The sequence below is a fragment of the Arachis ipaensis genome, chromosome B5 (genome assembly GCF_059453495.1).
Source record: "Arachis ipaensis isolate K30076 ecotype BB chromosome B5, ASM5945349v1, whole genome shotgun sequence".
Lineage (NCBI taxonomy): Eukaryota > Viridiplantae > Streptophyta > Magnoliopsida > Fabales > Fabaceae > Arachis > Arachis ipaensis.
This window is the reverse complement of record NC_142440.1, coordinates 147,467,893-147,482,003: the sequence shown is the minus strand read 5'-3', so window position 1 is coordinate 147,482,003 and position 14,111 is coordinate 147,467,893. Positions and strand designations below refer to the sequence as shown.

General features: G+C 27.7%; 1 protein-coding gene across 1 annotated transcript; it reads left to right on the top strand.

Annotated features, from left to right (window-relative positions):
- The first annotated feature begins 1,276 nt into the window (after window positions 1–1,276).
- On the top strand, window positions 1,277–11,232 carry LOC107644362 (aldehyde dehydrogenase family 2 member C4). Its single transcript, XM_088488561.1, has 9 exons — window positions 1,277–1,620; window positions 3,251–3,393; window positions 8,645–9,028; window positions 9,201–9,290; window positions 9,520–9,693; window positions 9,787–9,924; window positions 10,280–10,417; window positions 10,541–10,602; window positions 10,837–11,232. The coding sequence occupies exons 1-9, from the start codon at window positions 1,509–1,511 to the stop codon at window positions 11,108–11,110; spliced, it is 1,515 nt and encodes a 504-aa protein (XP_088344687.1). The 5' UTR covers window positions 1,277–1,508; the 3' UTR covers window positions 11,111–11,232.
- Window positions 11,233–14,111: the final 2,879 nt, after the last annotated feature.

Sequence of the window (14,111 nt, the reverse complement as noted above, 5' to 3'; positions counted from 1 at the left end):
AAAAATATCACATTTTATAACATACAAAGATACATACGTCATATATAGCACCCGGGTTTGAAAAACTTTCGTGTTTAGTAAAATATAAAAGTTTCATTGATCAAGTAAAACGTTGAACAACTTTATAATTTAATGCTATGAATATTTATTATGCTTTAAGTTTTTTCTTTCTTTCCACTATTAAAGGAGAGAGAATAAAATTTAATTTGAAATATTATTAATATTGGAAATTAAAAAAAGTCAAAAATACAATAATATTCATAGAATAGAATTAGGGAGACAGATTTTGATATTCCGTAGTTGATAATGTTACTCTCCCTTATTGTTTATTACAATCAAATTACCAACAATTTTTATGAATTTTTTTCACATCGCCGTCAAGAAAAATAAAATGACGAAAATGAAGAATAATTTTTTTAAAAAAAATTACATAATTAAAAGGAGTAGTTTCTGACACAAAACAAAATGTATTGCATGCTAGCTAGTCAAGAAAAAATATGTATTGCATGCTAACTAACCTACCTCCACATGAAGATATTGACATAGTATATTGGTTAACAATTAGAGAAAAGTTATTTCTTCTACAGCTTCTAAAAAAGAATATTATTTATAATAAGGGTAAAAAAATTATTTTTTATTTTTAACATTTTTTAAAATATATTTAAAATTTAATTTGTTTCAATTTATGTTTAATGTTTTAAATATAGTTCAATTCTATCTTGAGTGTTAATACCGTTAACAAAGATACTAACGCACAAGTACCATATCATTGTAAGATGAAAAATTTTTGGAGACAAATAATTTTTAATATTTTTTTGTCATTATTTAAATAATACAAATATTAAATTATTTTTAACAAATAAATTTTATTAATTTATGTGTGAAAATTTTAAAAATGTGGATATAAAATATATTGATTTATGTCGACAAAATTTTAGTAAATATAAATGTAAATTATATATTTTTTATATGCAAAACGTCTATAAATATGAGTACAAATTATTATTAATAAAAAATAATAATATTTATTGACTATATAATATTATTCTTGTAAAATTATTATATTATATATTATCTCACTTAGAAATAAACTGAAATGTATTCAAATATTAAAAATAAAATTAAAATAAAATACAAATAGCAAGAAAAAATAGTATTTACAATTGAGTAAATTTTTTATAATATAATCAAGTAATTAATTTACAAGTAGAATCGTTAATGAATTTACAATGAGTATGAATTTGTAGACTTAAAATAAGGTAATTAAGTACAAAGTAGCATGTGAATGGAGTCATAAATAAATGAGAAGTGACACTTGTGTACGGCAAGAGAGAGTGAGACGGTCCACTACCTCCTCTTTCTGATTTCGTGAAGATCGTTGTTCTTACATACAAGTCTTTCTTTTCTTCATTATTTAAAGAGAGAGAAGAGTGGTTCCCCCAACATTCATAGCAACCTCAAATATTGTTTGTAATTAGTAACAAAAATACTAAACTAATCACACAAAGATGACAGCTCTTTCCAACGGCCACGCCGCTAATAACTCTTCTCTTTTCAAGATCCCACCCATCAAGTTCACCAATCTCTTCATCAATGGCCACTTTGTTCATTCTCTCTCAGGTAATACTAACAATACTCATCACTTCTTCTTTCTTTCTTCATCCTTGTTTAATTAGTAATATCCCTTATTACTTTAGGGTTCCTTCTCATTTCTAAGCTTTCTCTTCTATGTATATATATTTCCTCCTTTCATCACTTTGTTTTTTTTTCTTTTTCCTTTTTAGGAACTCTTATTTGGTATTAAATTAAAAGTACATTTTACCAGATTAAAGTTATATAAATTTTTTTATAGTTATTTTTAATTATTTTATTATTATTTAAATTATGGGTCCTAATTTTTTTAAGAAAAAATTTAGGGGGTCAGCAATTTTTGTATTTTGTGACCAGTACTTAACCATCAAAAGAAAAGTGAATAATTTCCCAACATTGAATGTAATCTCACACCATTAAAAATACTATTAATGACCAATTGATGATTACAAAACACAAAAGTTACTGGCCCTAACACTCTTCAAATTAAATAATTGTTTACTTAAGTCAAATATGGTAAATGATAATGTCCAATTTCTTAAGAATGTCTTAAGAATGTCGTACTTTACGTCTTTACCGTAAAAATTAAAATAAAGAAATCCTTGTTTTTCACTTTCATCACGTGAAAGATTTGTCATATTCCCACGGTACAAGGAGATGGAAACTTTGCTATTGGAAATTTGGATATATATGGCTTTGGACTAGTTGAACCTGGGAAGTTGAATACTAATATTGGTTGTATAATTGTATCAGCTATATCAAAAATAATTTGAGTTTTTTTTTCTCCTTTTGGGTGTTAGAATGTTAGAAGGATTCACAGGCAAAACATATTTTAATCTTTTTTTTCTAAAAGAATGCTAATCTATAATGCCTATGAATATATTATTAGAGCTTGACTTTGAACCGCATATTGCCAAATTTATAAATGTAGAGCAGAATATAATGATTTATGCGTATATATTTTTTCTTTATACAAATTCTCTAATAAAGTTGTAATAGACATAGTTGTTCATGCGGCTTATCTTATTATTTTAAGCTGTAGTTTTATTATATGATATTAAAATTATATGATTGAAAGATTTAAACTTTAATTTTTATTAAATTCTAAAAGAAAATTATCATAAGGTAAATAAAAAAAATTTATATAAAATTCACGTAAATCTAAAATTTTTATATAAAAAATATTAAAAATATAATTATTTATATGTATTTTTTTTATTAATTTAAGTTTTTTTAAAAAATAGTTTTATAAAAAAAATTGTAAATTTTAGAGAATTTATATGTATATTTACGTATAAAATATGATAAAATATTAAAAAAAATTAATGGTTAAAAATGATAAAAAGTTTCCGTATTTTATTAGAATTTAATTTACGCTGTCACGTTCATCCATCCATCCTCCATAGATGTATGCATTAATTGAAAGTACGTGTCGAAAAAAGAAACTTACGATAGAGATAAGAGAGACGAAGAATGAAGAATCCGTATGGACCTTACATGAAATATCCAAATCATACCACTTTTATATTGGTTTAATTTTTGTACTTGATTTTTAATATGAACAATATTTGGAAAGGTAGAAACTAATTTGAAATTGACTTCACGTGAAGTCCGTTCAATGAAATTTACATGAGTTTTCACCATTTGGAAATCCTAGCAGGAAACGAGTTTGAGACAATAGATCCGAGAACAGGAGAGGTGATAGCGAAAATCTCGGAGGGAAGAAAAGAAGACATTGATGTGGCTGTTAAAGCGGCACGTGAGGCATTTGACAACGGTCCATGGCCACGCATGTCTGGTGCGGTACGTTTTTTCCATCTCTCTTTCTTTTTACATACTTCTCATCTCTTCGATTAACTAATTTAAAATATTTAAATTTTAGTTAAATATTAAATTGAATTTCTAATTCTACTATTTTCATAACTGATTCGAATAGCTACCAACTAGTCCTTTTAAGTTTAAGAAGTTAGAGGTGTGTATTTATCAAGTCACATTTCTTTTATTAATTAATTTTATATTATGATTTTTTAAAATAGATTTTTAAAGATAAGTATTTAAGATATAATATTATGATACATTGGATGATTAATGAGAAAATATGAGAAGTAGGATAAGCCAATGAATTATAGCTTAAATGGCATAGTCTTCCTATACTCAATTAAGAGGTTGCGGGTTCGAATCTTCTGTCTTTGATTAAAAAAAAAATGAGAAGTAATCATTGGTGGAAAGGAACAAAATTAATAATAAGTGAGCTGAAATATAATTGTCTAAAGACATGAATTTATGAGTAATGGGTATTTGTCTATTTGGCTACTAATGTCCCAACTCCCAACAAACAAAAACGTGGCCAGATATAATCCATTATATATGTATATATGTATAAAATTAAAATTTTATTTCAGTATAACTAATTGACGGGGACCACAAAATAACAATTTCTCATTTTTTAAGGGGTGTTTAGAATTTTAAAACTAGAAAAAAGATTTTTTATTTAGAATATTGAACTAAAATTTTGTGTATACAAACGAGTGAACAAGTGGGCAACCATATAATTTTATTATCTAACAGTTTAGTGCATAGGCAATTATTTGCACATTTCTTTTTCTACAATTTAATTTGTTAATATATTAGTGTATAAAAATTAATCTAAGTAAAATATTTTCTTCTAAATGAAAGGGGAAAAAATTGAAAAAATTATTGTAAAGGATCTTTAAGAAGATTTATTTATTAAAAGAGATTTATTTTTATCAAAATTATTAAGAAGGATTAATTAATAAACTATTTAGAAAGAAAAATCAAAATTATTTTATTAGAGAGATAAATATACTGTTATTTATTATTTTTTTCTTAAAGACATATTTTTTCTCTAATTAATTTTTTTCTTTTTTTTTTTGTTTAACTATGTTTTTATGCATTAAATTAATTTCTGAGTGTTATTTACTCTTTATTTAAATTTTATTATACATAATTTTGTCATTTTACTTTATACTTTATACTTTATTAACGGAATGTTCTATATGACAGTAGTACAAGAACAAAGTTAATAATTTGAAAAACAAGTACAAGTTTTAGAGACACAAAATTACTTGTCGATGCATCAATACATTTATTTATTATTTTTTTATAATTTAAATGAAATATTTACTATAGAACTAAAGAGAATGATAAATAAATATATTGATATATCTATGATTAATTTTGTGCCTTTGAAATTTATACTTGTTCTCCAAATTATTGATCTTGCTATCATATAAGATATTCTGTTAATTATTTAATTTTGATCTTACGGTGGAACTATATTAAACTTAAATAAAACTTTTTTAAATTCAAATAAGACACTTTAAACCTTAAAAACTAAAATAAGATTACGTCTAAATTTAGGAGACTGATTTAATACTTTATCAAAAAAAAAATACCAATACACAATCCTCGCCTCTAAGTAAGGGGTTCGGTGTTTTGTCATTTTCACATATCGTCACCAATTTGAATGTAATAATTAATTAAGTATAGTTGCCTTAATTGTACCGAAGAATTTGGAACTAAGAAGTTAAAATAACAAGGATATTGGGACCAACATCTGCTCCAAGGCTAGGTTTATTTGAGAGGAAAATGAACAAAAAAATTAGAAGAAAAATGATTATTTTTTATTGTTTAATTGAAATTTTTTTTTTTAAAATGTAAAAAAGTTAATGAAATTTACTAAATTTTTTTTAATATTAGAAGGAAAAAAGATGAAAAATTTATAATATTTTCTATTTTTAATATTATTTTTTAATATATTTTATAATATAAAAATAAAATTATTTTTTTATAATATTTATTTTTTAATTTTCTTTTCATGTAAATATATCTAAAAAAAAAAATCACTCAATTTTTTTTTATTTCTTTCATTCCATTCAAGTGAATATCTTCACTTTTCTCTTTGAAAAATATCTATCACTTTTTTTCTTGATATGTTTTATTCTTTTTTTAAGCATTAAATTTAAGTTAATTATTATACCGAATCATCCTTGTTTTATCTTTTTTTTTGGATAAATTTTGAAAAATAAACATAACAATAATTGAGTGATAATATTTGAACAATAGCACAATTCAGTTGACATTATTATGAAATAACTTTTTTTGGGTATAAAAAAAATCTTTTGGGTACATACAAAATTAACCATTTATAGTAAAAATGAAAAATCACAGGCATGTGTGATGGAGACATGGACGACCCAATACTAATAGGAAACCGTTCGAAAAGTAGAAAACTAGAAAAAGACCTTAATTGTTAGTTACCCCAAATAATTTAAGTCCCACTAATTAAGAAGTTAACTCTTATGCCAGTTGCTTGTAAATTGTGGAGAGAAATTAGCAAAGCAATGAATGTCATTTATTTGATTTATTGTTTACCACCATTATGATTTTAATAAGGGAGGAGTAAAGTCAAATGACTCAAATGTCAAATCACAAGAGATAGAACTCTTAGCACGTTACATATGAATTCAAACACTATTTTGTTATATGTTAAACTTTTATTATTGATTAAGAAAGTAAAATCAAGTTGAAAATGATTCACTATTAATCTATTATCATAAGTTCATAACTAATCATGCTTGTAGCTTTGTTAGTCACAATTAAGATTTTTCATCTATTTCAATGAGTGTGTCTAGTGGAAATTGAATTCTAAATGAACCTTTGTCTCAAGCTTAACAAATATATTTTTACAAATAGTATGTTTGAGAATATTATATTTCGGTATTATAAAAGACTGACTTGTTTAGCGTTACAAATAGTTAGAAATTAAGAATAAATTAGGATGCGTTTGTGTTATTATACATATTCTTAAGTATAAACTTTTAATTCTTAGAATAACTCTAGTACCAATAAAAAATGTTTTTTTGACAAAAAATTATAACAATTGAGTGATATATAATAATTTCTCATACCTTAATTTTTATTTTCTTAGCATGAGAATATTAAATATCTTTTTTTTGGATAAAACAGAATATTATATTTTAAATAATAAATGATTTTTGAAAATTAAATTTAAAGTTTCAAATAAATATGTAATAATATATTTTTATAAATAATATTTAAAAATAAATTAAAATTTCTTAAAACAAATAAAGCTAAAAAGTTGTTCCCACATGCAACTAGGGGTGGCAAACGGGCCTAAACCCGCCGGGTCGGCCCGCGTAACCCGCCAAAAAAGGCGGGTTGGACTGGAAAATTGGGACCGCCTAACCCGCACCGCTTAAACCGCGGGCTTTGGCGGGGCGGGACGGGCTTCCCCGCCGGACTTAGTATTTTTTTTGCAAGGGGTATTTTTACAATTTTTTTTCCAAAATCCAACTTCCTCCAACTCAACTTACAAGAGAATGAAGATGAAAATTGAGCGTTTTGGATTATGTTTATTTTGTTTTAAAGAAAATATTTATAATTATGTTTATTTTGTTTTGGGAACAATATTTATAATTATGATTTGGATGAAAATTTAGTTTATAATTATATTTATTAGATATTTATAATTACAAAGACTTTAATATTTGTGAATATAAAAATTATAATAGTTAAAAATAAAAAATAAAAAAAATTTTTTATGCTTCTATATATATTATTTAATAATTAAAAATAAAAAAAATATTTGACAGACATAGTCCACTGACCCGCCAACCTGCCATTAAACAAGACATACTAAAATTTTGAGACCGCCTCATTAAATAAGACAGGACGGACTAACCGCCAAAAAACGAGCTTCTGGCAGGGCGGGGCGAGCTTCCGCTTGCCACCCCTACATGCAACACAATAACTGTAGAGTGAAGAAAATCTGAATAATCTATTGTCTTCTTATGCGTGTGTTATAGTTGACTCACATAAGAGCCCCACTTAAATGCTGTGGGCCAAAATATGAATTGATTTTTCAACATGACAATGTGTCCTCTAGTGAAACGTAGCAACAAGCTAGCCGAATAGAAATCATAGCCAAAAGAGGTTTTTTCTCTAAAATAAAATAAAAAAAAATAGTATTTTTTTGAATATGATTTTTGGATTTTAATTTTTTAAATATAATTTTTTTTTTGTATTTAAACAAATTTGTCGACCTGACAAACGCTATAAAAATAAATAAAAAAAATCGTATTTAAAGAATTAAAATTTAAAAATCGTATTTAAAGAAATACTGATTTTTTTATTTTATTTTAAAAAAAATCTGCCAAAAGAAGAGTATGTTTGGACGAAAAGAAAAAATGAGAAGGAAAAGAAATTATTAATACAAAATGACATGCATGTCTATTGTACTAAAATAAACATGCATCATGATTCATGACATAAAAAAAACGGGGGCATACTTGTCAGTCAGCCATCAGTTATCATTGTTAATGTGTGGAGAAAAATTTAAGGTGAGAGTTTCGTATGTATTATTGATATGAAGATATTTTTGTTTATAAAGATAATAATTAAAAAATATTAAATAATTTAATATATTTTGACTAAATTATTTAATATAATATTTATTGAGCAGAGTTTCATATGTATTATTTAAAAATTTTAGCATCCCATGCACCAGAAGAACCATTAATACATAATAATATTTGAGTAATAATTTAGAAAAAGTCTAGGAGATTAATAATAATTGAAGTTAATTAAGTTAATTTTTTTTAAATTTGAAAAATTAGAGTAATAAAATTTATTTTTGTAATGAATCTGTTTTTTAACTAAGATAAATACTATGATGTCTAAAAGGTGATATTTTTACTTAAAAAAAATAAAAGTTAATATTTAATTTAAAAGATATAAAAATAAATAATTTTAAAAAAATTAAAATTTATTATAAAAAGTAATTTAAGTTTAGACAACAACTCATACACACCATAAAATTAACCTTTAACTATAATTGATTTTATTCCTAATTAATTTTTTAACAGAATTGAATAATTTAACATTAGTCACATATATACACGTGTCTACTTTTATTAGTTTAAACTTTAAGAAAACGTTATAGCATATTAGCATTGCTAAGTAGTTTTCCTTGAATCACTTGTGAGTATTTTGACACTCTAATGCAACACAGGAAAGAGCAAAAATCATGATGAAATGGGCAGATCTTATTGAAGAAAACTTAGAAGAACTAGCGGCATTAGACGCCATTGATGCTGGAAAGTTGTACCACTTAGTTAAGGTCGTGGACATCCCTGCAGTTGCAAATTGTTTACGCTACTATGCCGGTGCTGCCGATAAGATCCATGGCGAGGTGCTAAAAGGTGCTAGAGAGTTCCATGCATATACTTTGATGGAACCAATTGGTGTTGTTGGACACATCATTCCTTGGAATTTCCCTAGCACCATGTTTGCTGCCAAGGTTAGTCCTTCCTTGGCTGCCGGTTGCACCGTCGTCCTTAAGCCGGCCGAACAAACACCTCTCTCGGCTCTGTTTTTCGCGCATTTAGCTAAACAGGTATTCTCTTTCACACACACACACGAGACATCCAATCGTGTTATATCAGCAAAAATCGTTATTCGTATGTCTACATTTATATACAAATGTGTAATTAATTCGATGATCAAATTAGTTACTTGTACCTAATAAAGCTATTTGATTTTCCTTGTTTATTTTACCTCTTTTGAAGGCTGGAATTCCGGATGGAGTTCTTAATGTAGTACCCGGATTTGGCCCAACTGCTGGTGCTGCAATAAGCTCACACATGGACATTGATAAGGTAATTTATTATACATGTAAGGATAAGACTCATATCTAGTTGTCTTCATATGAATATGAAGTTGTTAGTTGAGAATCGTTAGGTAATTTGATATGTTTGACTAAATTATTATTAAACATTTCTCAACTAGTAACTTTACCTGCATGTAAATGTTACATACTATGATTTAGAATTAGTAAGATTTTTAAGCGAAGCTTGCTAAGGTTGATTTTCCATGGTGCATGAATAGGTTAGCTTCACCGGTTCAACAGAAGTAGGCCGTGCCATAATGCACGCGGCGGCTAGCAGCAATCTGAAACCGGTGTCACTTGAATTAGGAGGAAAGTCACCTCTTCTAATCTTTGATGATGCTGATGTAGATAAAGCTGCTGATCTTGCTCTCTTGGGAATCTTATTTAATAAGGTAACGTCTTCTTTTGTAGAAATTCTACTCTTTTTGCATAAAGCAACTAACTCAGCACTTTCATCTCTTAACAATTTTGGCTTTGAATTTCAGGGAGAAATTTGTGTTGCAAGTTCAAGGGTGTTTGTTCAGGAAGGGATATACGATGAGTTTGAGAAGAAGTTGGTTGAGAAAGCAAAAGCTTGGGTTGTTGGAGATCCTTTTGATCCTCAATCTCAGCAAGGCCCTCAGGTATTTGGATATTTACAAAAAGATAGCATGAAAAATGATATTTTGGAGATTTAGATGTTTATGTTATGCGGTTTAGTTAAACATCACTTTAAAAAAAAAAAAAAAAACTATTTTCGATCTTTTTATGTTCATATAATTAGTTTTATTTTTCATGTAAAAACAAAAATAAGTAATGAGAAATTATCAGTAATTAATATTTTTAGTTTAAAAAATTTAAAAATTAGCTAGCACTAATTCAAATATAAAATAAATATAAGAAAAAAAAAATTTAATCAACTAATATTTTCTCTTGTTAACTAAGTATGAATTATGATGATACTTATTTTTAGTTGACTAGTAATTTTTTCATTTGTAGGTTGACAAGAACCAATTTGAGAAAATCCTTTCATATATAGAGATTGGAAAGCAAGAAGGAGCAACCCTATTAACAGGTGGTAAAAGAGTGGGCAACAAGGGCTACTACATTGAACCTACAATTTTCTCTAATGTCAAGGTGACTTTTTTAACTCCACAAAAATATGAAACAGGGTGGTTTCAGAACAATTAGAATATTAGATAACTAACCATTTTTTTTTTTTTGGTTTTTCCCCCTTTATATTCATTACAACCTGTATAGGAAAACATGCGTATAGCACAGGATGAAATATTTGGCCCTGTCTTGGCACTGATGAAGTTCAGGTAAATTAAATCTTTATAATATTTTTTGACACAAATAAATATGTTAGAGACAAAATTAAATTAAAAATAATAAAAAAAAATTAAACATTGGAGATATTTAAAAACAAAAACACAAACATTAAAAATAAAATATATACTTTATCGATATTTTTATTTTTATTTTTCTCTGAAAAGCATTGGTATTTGTCTGTTGACGATAACTAAATGAAATTATGATGATAAAATGAAATACAGGACGATTGAGGAAGGAATTAAGAGTGCTAACAACAGCAGATATGGTCTAGCAGCAGGAATAGTGACGAAGAACATAGACACAGCAAACACAGTGTCAAGAGCCATTCGTGCAGGCATTATTTGGATCAATTGCTACTTTGCCTTTGGGAATGACATTCCTTATGGAGGGTATAAGCAGAGTGGGTTTGGAAGAGATTTTGGAATGGAGGGTCTACATAAGTACCTACAAGTTAAATCTGTTGTCACTCCCATATACAATTCTCCTTGGCTTTGAATTAGATATGTAGTTTTGTGTGTGTGTATGTGTGTGTGAAACTATAGTGTGAGCAATACAGCAGTTTATGCATGTATAGTTCATCAAAGCAATAAAATTTGAGCCCCTTATTATTGTGCATACAACCCAATTTTATAGGAGACGATAAAAATAAAAACGTTAAAAAGACAAAAAAAAATTAAAATTTATCTTATTTAGTATTTATTAATTATTATTAAAATTAATAAATAATAAATAAGATAAGTTATGATTATTTTTAGTTAATTAATTAATATTTTTATTAAAAATTAGGTTAAATAAGTAAGAGAGTTTTTAAATAGATAATTTTGTACAATGATTTATTTATCTAAACATAACATATTCAAGTGATCTTTTAAAGTCATATGATAGTTATAGATATAATTGAAACAAAAATGTTATGTACGTATAAAAAATTAATTTTTAAATTAGTTATTTTATATTATTTAATGTATATTGTATACAAATAATTTATTTAAAAGTCTATTTTTAAAGACGCTAGTCACTTGCAGATGCCTAAAACATCTATTGCTAAGGATGATAACGTAGTTTACTAATTATGAAACGCGTGTTATTGTGAAACAAATATTTATAAATCGGTTTAAACCTCATCAATCTTTTTGGTAGAACAGGGGGTTAAGGGACCTAAAAAAAAGGAAAAACAAAATAAATAAAAAAATAATAATACTAACTACATTCTTTTAATCTAAGAGAGTCAAAATTATCAAAGAACAAAGTTTATATGATGTCTGAGGGGCAACTCAAAAATATGGAGGCCAAAAGATAAATCATGATCTTTCTTTGTTAGAATATTAGCAACAGAGTTAGCTTCTCAAAAAGTATAGTTCCAATGAACTAAATGGATACGATTTACCATATTGCGAATGTCTTTAAAAAGAGCAGCACACAAATAGTAGAGAAGTGAGCCATTTTTGATGAAATTTATGGTCATCAATGAGTATATGATGATATTTTTGAAGTTCTCTGATATAGTAATTTGCAATACTTTGACAATAGCCCATAATTCAACACTTATTATAGAGCAGCTTCTTAAGTTACATGAGAAGGCCTTTATGAACCTACCTAAATTATTACAGATGATACCGCCACACAAAGCATTATTTGTATGTGACAAAAAAAGACCCATCAACATTGATCTTGATAACACTTTCCGACGGAGAATACTACCTAATAAGATGATTATTGTTGATGTGTGACTTCCTTGGAATAAGGTTGCATTTCATCACACCATTAATGACTTAACTCCTAGCTTTTATAGATTATGCCATAGACATGGGGTTAGAGGTAGATCCTTCAAATACCAGCTTATTACGGAAGAATCAAAGGGATGAGACCACCACACTAAAGATGCACGACCAGACGCTACAGAGAGACAAGTTTCTGATGATCCATTTAAATCTATTAAGGGAGTAGAAGTTATTAGCATGGCATTGAGACTGCACTGCAGGATACACCAAACTGCTTTAGCAAATGGACAATCTCGGAGGACATAAATCGATGTCTCATCGCTATGGTTGCACCATAGGGAAGCTGAACAATCCGTCAAGTGTCTCCTCTTTCTTTCCACATTTGTGAGAATTGCATCGTAAACTAGGAGCCACATGAAAGACCTAATACGTTTAGGACCTTTCCAATGTCAAATGAGGTTTAAACTTCTGCTTTGCATTCCTAGATCTGCTTGGAGATATTGGTAGACAGTCTTCGGAGAGCCATTCTTTGAAACAGATAATTCTACTTCTAAAATCCTACTTACCTGATGAGTGTATTGATTTAGACTTTTAAATTTTGGAACCCAGTTATCTTCCCAAAAATTAATTTTTGCATCGTCACCCACATGCCAAATAGTGTTAGTCTAAACATCTTTCCAAGAAGAGCAGATACCCTTCCACATATTAGAACCATTATTTTTTTTCTCTATGGTTGATATGATGTCATTGCTACATCTATATTTGGCTCTCAACACTTTTGATCAAAGCGCATCTTTTTTTCTCCACCAAACCCCAACCAATTTTCATCATGTAGACATGGTTGAGATCCTTAGTGTGCCGAACTCCTAAGTCATAAGTTCTTTTAGGTGTACCAACAGTTTTTCAATTCAATAGGTGAACTTTTTTTGTTTGTTCGATTTCTCCTCAAATAAAGCTCCTACATTTACGATCAATAAAGTCACAAGTAAATGAGAGTAAAACAGCAATTTGCATTGTATAAGAGGAAATAGATGATAGGATAGATTTCATCAGGGTAGATCTGCTAGCTAGGGATAGAGACGATACTTTCCAACTGTTAAGTGTCATGGCCCGAACCAAGCAATGACTGGCGCTCAAGGGACAACTCCCTCAGCAAGCCAAATGACCAAATTTTCAGAAAAATGGACAGAATCTCCTCTATTTCTAGGACCTTACCAGCATAAATATTATCTTCCTGTATCAATAATAAACATCCATTTTCAAAGACAACAACAACAACATATTCCAATCATATCCACAACCAAACATGTCAAAATACGCATCATATATATTAAATTGATAACTAAAGTATATAGTTAAATCCATAAGTCTTACATCACCAAATCATAATTACTATCTAAACAGTTCGAGATTCAAAATAACATAACCCACATGAGGGATCCTGCCTGTGACATATGGAGCATTGACATAATCTAGATTTTGAGCAAAGGTTCCATCACATAAATACTTATCCCTTGGAAAGAAGAAGGACTCATCGAAATGACTAAGATCTACTGAGGAGCAGGTGGAATGGAACTTGGAATGACACCTGTATCTGAAAAATATGGGAATATAATAGGGTGAGTTTTGTAACTCAGTGAGCAAACATTACATTTATAACTCACGCGAGACAATACAAGTTTTACCATGAAAATTATATTTCTTTCCAAAGATGAGGAATTCATATTAATTAATTATGCAAATAAATAGATAAATAATTAAGCGGAATAAATTGA